At 34.7% G+C, this 8,149-nt stretch overlaps 2 protein-coding genes across 2 annotated transcripts in view; both read right to left on the reverse strand.

The window, feature by feature from the left end:
• Positions 1-2,577: 2,577 nt before the first annotated feature.
• On the reverse strand, positions 2,578-4,907 carry LOC111467279 (nascent polypeptide-associated complex subunit alpha-like protein 1). Its single transcript, XM_023112137.1, has 4 exons — positions 4,786-4,907; positions 4,176-4,257; positions 3,204-3,331; positions 2,578-3,089 (listed from the first exon to the last, which is right to left on the reverse strand). Exons 1-4 carry the CDS (start codon positions 4,843-4,845, stop codon positions 2,757-2,759), a joined length of 603 nt encoding a protein of 200 aa, XP_022967905.1. The 5' UTR covers positions 4,846-4,907; the 3' UTR covers positions 2,578-2,756.
• Positions 4,908-6,451: 1,544 nt separating this feature from the next.
• The window catches only part of LOC111467280 (nascent polypeptide-associated complex subunit alpha-like protein 1), a 2,580-nt gene continuing 882 nt past the window's right edge, over positions 6,452-8,149 (reverse strand). The window contains exons 2-4 of the mRNA XM_023112138.1: positions 7,647-7,725; positions 7,024-7,151; positions 6,452-6,938 (exon numbers count right to left, since the gene is read on the reverse strand). Coding sequence (XP_022967906.1) covers positions 6,606-6,938; positions 7,024-7,151; positions 7,647-7,725 — 540 coding nt within the window. The 3' untranslated portion in view covers positions 6,452-6,605. The remainder of the gene's footprint in view (positions 6,939-7,023; positions 7,152-7,646; positions 7,726-8,149) is intronic.

Here is an 8,149-nt window from a genome sequence, read left to right on the forward strand (position 1 = left end):
ATGTTTTTTAAGTAAACAAATAGAATATAATTCATGTTCATGCTAACAGAAGAGCGAATCCAATACCAAGACGTTCTTAGGCCTTGTACACACTGCCCATCACACTATGGGAGTTGGCCATGCCCGAAGTCGTTTAACCGCAAGGAGAGAATGCCGAAGACAGGGCTAGTAACTGGAGTGATTAGTAGTATATTTTATTTTATTCTCAAATTTAGTTAGTTTATAGTTTCGATACGTATTAGTTGATAGCTTGTATCCTATTTATTTAAACTGCTCTATTTGATTAAAAATTAAAAATTAAGTAAAATTTTTAACAATAAATTTTTTTTTTTTTTTTTGGGAAGTAGTTGGATAAAAAAAACCCTTTTATCTCAAAAATACTTTTAAAAGGTTTAAAAAGACGTTTAAATTTTTAAAAAATTGATTAATGTATTTAATTATATTTTTTAAAAAAAATTAATAAATACTCTTATCACATTTAAAAAAATATTTTCTCAAAAATAATGTTAAGAAGGTTTGAAGATAATTTAATAATTGTGGATAAACTATTTTTTTGTTTATATAATTACAATAAAAAAAAAATTACACTTGTTTTTTCTGTTTTTTAAATAATTGTAGTTTCAATAATATTTTTAAATTTTTATGAGTGTTTTTTTTTTAAATACAACTCTGATATTTTTTTAATAAATTTGTTGTAGTCTAGTTGGTCAGGATATTTTATATTTTATTGCCTTTTTCCGAATCAATTGGGTATGGATTTATTGTGCTAAGGGACCCCGATTACATAAAGAAAAAAGTAATAGTGGAAAGACGAGGCCTAGTCCCATTTCTCATTCATCGGTGGCCAACCAATGGTCCCATGCTCGACCTAGCCCAAGCCCAAGCCGAGTTCAATAAAGTTGAAGATATGTATAAACCTTTAACCTTAGTGAACATATATACGAAACTCGTGTTGATGATCATAATATAGCCTCTTGTGCGCAATGTTTATGAATCTCATATTGATTATAATCGAGATATTGTGTTGATGATAATAATATAGCATATTGTGTTCAATGTTTATGGTTCATGTAAAAAAAATTTCCTCTTCTTTGAAATTCGTATTGTTGTTCCCTCCCAACTTTCAATTTTTGTTTTTATTCATCTTGTTCTTGAAAGATTTCTATTGTCATGGATACTTCAATTGTAAATCTACTCCGAAGAGAATTTGGTGCATTTTTTAAAATTCTAACATTTGTACCAGTTTTGATCTTATGCCGAACATATACTTTGAATCGATTCTTATAAGATTTTTTTTTACTAAATTTGAATTTGAATTAATAGATACTTCTAACTAGGTGTGTTCATGTCATGTCTTGATATGATCTTGTGGGAAAATATATGTTAAATTGATCGATAAGGAACGCCTTAGACCAAACCAAGTAAGTGATTTCACTATTAGTTTGGTCGGAAGAATTGTCTTATGTATGATGACACGTATTCTACATGTGTCATATGCTTGAATGTTATGTTATGTTATGTTACGCTATGCTATGTGATATTATGTTATGATATGATATGTCATGTTATGATAAGTCATGTTATGCCATGTGATAGTAGGCTACGATAAACTATGCTAGGTAACGATATGCTATACTGATATGTCATGCTTATATGTTATATTATGTACTGATATGTCATGTTATGCCATGTTATACCATGACAAGCTATGTTATGCCGTGATAAGCCACATTGTATTCTGATTATGTCATGATGTTTACGTGTGATATGGAATTTGAACGTTATGATCGCATAAACTTCCATAGAAAATACCATGAAGCTAAGTTATGCCATAAAAAATGCACAAGAATTTGTAAGCATAATTCACACACTTACTATGCTAGAAATGCTGGAGGTTTGTTTTGCATCACATATTATGTCATGACTATAAACTATGGGAACTCTTAGTGAGTGATGGTCCGACAACCACGCCTAGGGGGTTTGTTAGCCCACTTGGTGGACCCATGCTTGCACACGTGGGTCACGATGAACTATGATAAAGCCTAGGGGGTTATGAATCACGAGCCTCCACAATGGTATGATATCGTCCACTTTAAGCATAAATTTTACGGCTTTACTTTGGGCTCCCCAAAATGTCTCATACCAACAAAAATGTATTCCTTACTTATGAACCTATGGTAATTCCCTAAATTAGCCAACGTGGAATTCACTCCCAACAATCCTAACAATATGTTAAGATGAAAGTCGCTAATTTAGGGAATGATCATGGATATATAATACTCAAAGTAGACAAAATTATACAAATGTGGAGATGGGTGAATAGGTTTGATTTAATATCATACCATTGAGGACTATGGATGCAAATTTGTACACTGTTTTTTAGATTATAAATGGCAAGAATGGATAAAGTTCCTTGTCTCCTCCCCGGTCTATGAACATCTCTAGTAGTATCGACCTCTCTAGTAATATCTGCCATAGTATTAGAAATCTCCTAGAATTTTAGGCAAAATAATAATAGGACAAGATCCATCATCTCCATGGCACCAAAATTCACAAACCAATTAAATAAAAACTATCATCTCAGAAGGAAGGCACGTAGTATTAGAACCGCCGCATGCTTTAATGTAACATAGAACTGATATGAAAGTTTACAGAATCATTCAATCTCTCAACTTCAAATTTTGCGGGTACAACATATGGTAAAACAAGGCAAAATGATTTCAACACTCCATATTAAAACACTGACCTCGTACTCATTAATTTGTAAGCTCCATTATAGCAGATACGATATCACCATCAGCTGCTTTGAGTGCTTTCACGGCCTTTGGTCTCGACACACCAGCTTGAGTCATCACCAGTTCAATGTCCTTGGGTTCGACCCCATCCTCATCGACTACTTCGTCGTCTTGAACCACGGTTGATGGCTCAGGCTTTGATGTCAAGTTACTCAAATTAGGTGCCTTGAACTGCTCTGCAGCTTGGGTTTGTAGTTGGGAGCTCAAATCTTCAATCTTGGCTTCCCCAAAGATAATGTAGGTATCTGAAGTAGGACTCTTGAAAACATCTGGTTTTGAAATGACAAAAAGAATCTGCAGAGAAAATTGTCACAGGTTTCAGATGTATCTTTCGAGAGCAGATGATCGAGATGATCGAGCTGACAATATTTTAGAAATTCTAATTTCGGGTATTAAAAAAAAACGAACATTCTTGCTCTTCTTGATAGTGACGCGGCTCACGCCAGGAATTGGCTTCATTCCTAGTTTCAACATTGCTTTGCGACTCTTTTTTTCACTTCTGCTTTGCCTAGACCTGCCACTGGCCTCTCCATGCCCTGCCACCGGAAACTCCGAACTCATATAACATGTTCCAAACAAATATAGTATATGCAGCACATACACAATACAACAAATGGAAAATGCAACACAATCTAACTGAATGGAGAATGTATCAGGAATTAGGTTAAGGCCATCCTGAAATCATTTATTGAAGTTAAACGATTACATATATCATATATGAGAATGGAGAATAAACAAGCACGCATCATTGAGAATCAGGCCACAAGTTCACAAATTCAACATAGAGGGAAGTTTCCAGATGTGCCCAAATGCTAAACGACACAATGATTCGATCCTAAAGCTCCATTTGGATGCACCATATCATAAAATGGTCCAAAGTCAGTATCCCAACCATTTAAATTATCCCCAAGTTTCCTATCCAAATTTACAGAACCACTCACAAATCAAAATTTAAAAAGATTGTGAATTCAGAACTTTAAATTCAGATCTTGTCGGACACTGGATGTGTGTCCTGTCATGTGCAGGATGTAGAAGATAGAATGTTATTTCTGGTCTCTTTTCAAACCTGAATGAACAAAACATAAAAAAATCCAAACACTTATACAGTATTACTCATCCCATTTATAAGTTATATTATGATCACAGCCACACGCACAAATATATGCACTGCACCGCTTAAGATAGCATCCGTGTGAAGAAAATGCTGAACGAAACAATTAATTCAACTTCTAATTCTCTGTTCTTGCATCAACCTAATAGCAGAATTAACCAAATGAACTGATGGTATTTGGAAACGCCTATAAATGCATAATCATATGCACGATGGAGAGTCAACGAAGGAATCTTTGTCCAATGTTAACTCTTCAAATGTTCAGTTACCTTCAGCATCATCCTCATCTTTCTCATCGTCTTCTTCATCATCGTCGTCATCGTCCTCCTCTTCAATTACAGGTTCATCAGACTGCAATATCATTAGCAGAAAGTTGGTACAAAATTATGAAAATATACTTTTACGGTGGAAAATACAGCAGTTCTCATTTTTATCTCGAGGAATCGACATAAAATATCTACAACCGACTGTTGCAGAATCGGAAATGTAAAACCCTCAACCACATATTTCATTTCTTGATTGATGATACTACTCACATCATTGATACAATTCAAACACATGATTCTAAAATGCCAACTTTCAAATTAAATGCCCTCGAAAACGGTTTCAAAAAACCAAAACAAATCTTCTCCAAGACTAAACCCGAATATGACTTGAAACAGAGTAAATAATTTGAAGTACTGGAATTTCGAAATAACAAAACATTGGAATCGAAGAACCAAATGGTCCAAGTCACAAAATGATTGAAGATAAGAAAATCCGTCATTACAGATATGATTTTAAACTACCACAAGTCACTGTGACAAATCTTAAACTGAGTTCCTTGTGACAAATATTTCAGTTCTAGCAAGGAAAAGTCATGAAATAGAGAGAAATTACATTAATCTTTTGCTCCTCTAGCTGAGCGGCGAGAAGCTCTTCCTGGGTCTGAGCAGTCATGGCGTTAGAAATGAGTTGAAAACCACAGAAAGCTTTTGACGACAGAAGAAACCCTAAATCTCAAACTGGCTCCACATATTTATAGGAGCTAATTCGGGTCCGGGTCCGGGTCCGGGTTCGATTAAGGATTTTGGTATTAAGTAATAAATTAAATCAATAATTATTAGCTTTAAATTTTGTATTATTTAATAAATTCTTCTATTTTTAATTTTATTTCACTTTTAAAAAAATTTATGAATAAAAAATTTAAGATATATTAGACATAAAAATTATTTTATAATTAATTAACCAATTATTCTTTACACTACTAAATATATTAGGGGCTTTTTAGACTTTTAAAAAAAATTCATATATTTATTAGAAAATATTAAAATTAAAAAATCTATCCGATCCTATTTAAAGTTCAAGCGCCGTATTAACACTACAATAAAAGTATATAAACTAAATTTATAATATAAAAATATCTAAAGTCTTTATTAATATTTCATCTATAAATTTCATATATTTTACCGAATTGGATAAAAAAATTAATTTCATACTAACAATAAATACTCATTTTAAGACTTATCAAAAGTATGATGACAAAAGTGCGAAGTAAGCTTGACATATTCAAGGGTTTACTGTACCTCCAGACGTTCGATTACGGGCAACTAGTCCAACTATGATAGGTCTAGAGGGTGTGCGAGCTGCCTGGTGGGCTTAGGGCTCACACTCACACTCACACGTGTGACTCGTGTAGGAAAGTACTACACATCCAATTTATCTGGAATGGAGGCGAGGTCCCTAATCATTATCGCATGTGTTTGCATTCCCCAATCCTAATAGTGAGGTCAGTTACTGATTATTTCTGAAAGTACTACACATCCAATTTATCTGGAATGGAGGCGAGGTCCCTAATCATTATCGCATGTGTTTGCATTCCCCAATCCTAATAGTGAGGTCAGTTACTGATTATTTCTTAAAATACTCAAGTCATGTATTACTTTCATATTTTAACCTCGTCAACAAGAGCTACAAGTCTAAACTGAATTTGACCTATTTATTCTTGTCGTCATTTTTCGTTACTACTTTGAGGTCAATAAGCCTTTGTCATCTCTTGACAACTTAGTCTTCAATGAAGTTCTCGTAAAGGTACAAGCATCTCCACAATGGTATGATATTATCCACTTTGAGCATAAGCTCTCATGGCTTTGCTTTGGGCTTCCCAAAATGTCTCATACCAATGGAGTTAGTATTCCTCACTTATAAACCCATGATCAGTCTCTAAATTAACCGATGTGGGACTTTCATCATCCAACATTAAACATTATGCTGTAAAATGTTCAGGACTTCGTGCATCATTGTATGTTTCATACATCAATAAATTTCTCGTACGGACGCATAGATTACAACAAGAAAAATAATTACTATCTTTATCATAATACTACAACGGTCACTATTCTTACTGGATGTCCAACAAGAGCACCAGAGAAAGCTACAACGGTCACTATTCTTACTGGGTGTCCAACAAGAGCACCAGAGAATGCTAGGCCGATGTTATGTTCTAGAATAATTACTATTATCCTTTCGTGTTTTAAGTAAAATGATCCTATTATCCAATGTGAAGAACCCCATGAAAGAAATAGTACATAGTTGAACTCATAATCAATCCAGAGTTTATAAAACATTAAAATCTCAGAACTTCAAATTCTGCAGCTGAAACAGAGGGGGGAAAAGAAGGAAGAAAAGATTCCAACACTCCACCTGATAGAGCTCTCTTATTAATTTGTAAGTTCCATAATGGCAGACACGATATCACCATCCGCTGCTTTGAGTGCTTTCACGGCCCTTGGTCTCGATACCCCAGCTTGAGTCATCACCAGTTCGATGTCCTTCGGTTCAACCCCGGACTCATCGACTACTTCGTCATCTTGAGCAATGGTTGGTGCCTCAGGCTTTGATGTCAAATTACTCAAATTAGGAGCCTTGAACTGCTCTGCAGCCTGGGTCTGTAGCTGGGAGCTCAAATCTTCAATCTTTGCTTCCCCAAAAATGACGTAGGTATCGGAAGTCGGGCTCTTGAAGACATCTGGTTTCGAAATGACAAAAAGAATCTGCAATGAAAATGACATCGATATTAGACGTATCTGGGACTGAATCGATTTAGAAAATCGAACTTCAGATGTCGAGAAAACCAACATTCTTGCTCTTCTTGACCGTGACACGGCTCACACTCGGGATTGGCTTCATTCCAAGTTTCAGCATTGCTTTGCGACTCTTTTTTTCGCTTCTGCTTTGCTTCGACCTGCCACTGGCCTCTCCGTGCCCTGCCACAAGAAACTCTATTCTCACAACAGATACTAACCAAGTAATGCATGTGCAACACACGGACACAAGACAGAGAGAGATCAAGGCAACATTCCAAACTAAATGGAAAGAAACATAAATTATCTGCATTCACTAGATAAAATTACTGATCAAGTCTCTGTTAATCAAAACTTAAACTCGTTTATATGCCCTGCACCACTGCACATGAACAATGAATAAGAAAATAACATAAAGAATTCCACAAATTCAATCATATTTAGCTTTAGAAAGCAACCGAGTGGAGAAAATGCTGAAGAAAACAATAACTCAACTCCCAAGGCTCCTTCTTGTATTCACCTTATATCAGAATCAACCAAATGAATTGATGAGATTTGGAAAAGGCTATAATGCGTAATCATATGCACAATACAGGAAAAAGTAAGGAACTTAAGAGTTAAATAAAGAAATTTATGAGGAAATCCATGTACAAGGTTACTTGTTCAATATTCACCTACCTTCAGCATCATCCTCGTCCTTGTCATCATCTTCTTCATCATCTTCGTCGTCATCGTCCTCAATTACAGGTTCATCAGACTGCAATATCATTAGCAGAACATTGATTAAAAAATTATGAAAATATACTTGTAAGTCTTACGGTGGAAAATACCAAGTAGTTAGCATTTTGTTATCTTGGAAAATGAACAACTGAATGATGATACATTGGATGACCAAGGTCCCACATTGGTTAATTTAGGAATGATCATAGGTTTATAATGAAGGAATACTCTCTCCATTTGTATGAGGCCTTTGGGGGAAGCCCAAAGCAAAGCCACGAGACTTTATGCTCAAAGTGGACAATATCATACCATTGTGGAGAGTTGTGTTCTTCTAACACATACATCATTAATACAATACAATCACGTGATTCTAAAATGCAGATATTCCAATTAAATGCACCCCAAACGCTTTCAATAAAACTGATTTAGCAACAACAAAAAAAAAAAAAAAAAAAAAAAAA

Source organism: Cucurbita maxima, unplaced genomic scaffold (assembly GCF_002738345.1).
Source record: "Cucurbita maxima cultivar Rimu unplaced genomic scaffold, Cmax_1.0 Cma_Scf00033, whole genome shotgun sequence".
NCBI classification, from domain to species: domain Eukaryota; kingdom Viridiplantae; phylum Streptophyta; class Magnoliopsida; order Cucurbitales; family Cucurbitaceae; genus Cucurbita; species Cucurbita maxima.

What these genes read in the sequence shown, in the direction of transcription:
- LOC111467279 (XM_023112137.1), bottom strand. Translation starts at nt 4,845, where the DNA reads ATGACTGCTCAGACCCAGGAAGAGCTTCTCGCCGCTCAGCTAGAGGAG. An exon ending in TAGAGGAGCAAAAGATTAAT is followed by an intron (nt 4,258 to 4,785) that starts GTAATTTCTCTC and finishes ATGATATTGCAG; the next exon opens with TCTGATGAACCTGTAATTGA. An exon ending in AGATGAGGATGATGCTGAAG is followed by an intron (nt 3,332 to 4,175) that starts GTAACTGAACAT and finishes TTCCGGTGGCAG; the next exon opens with GGCATGGAGAGGCCAGTGGC.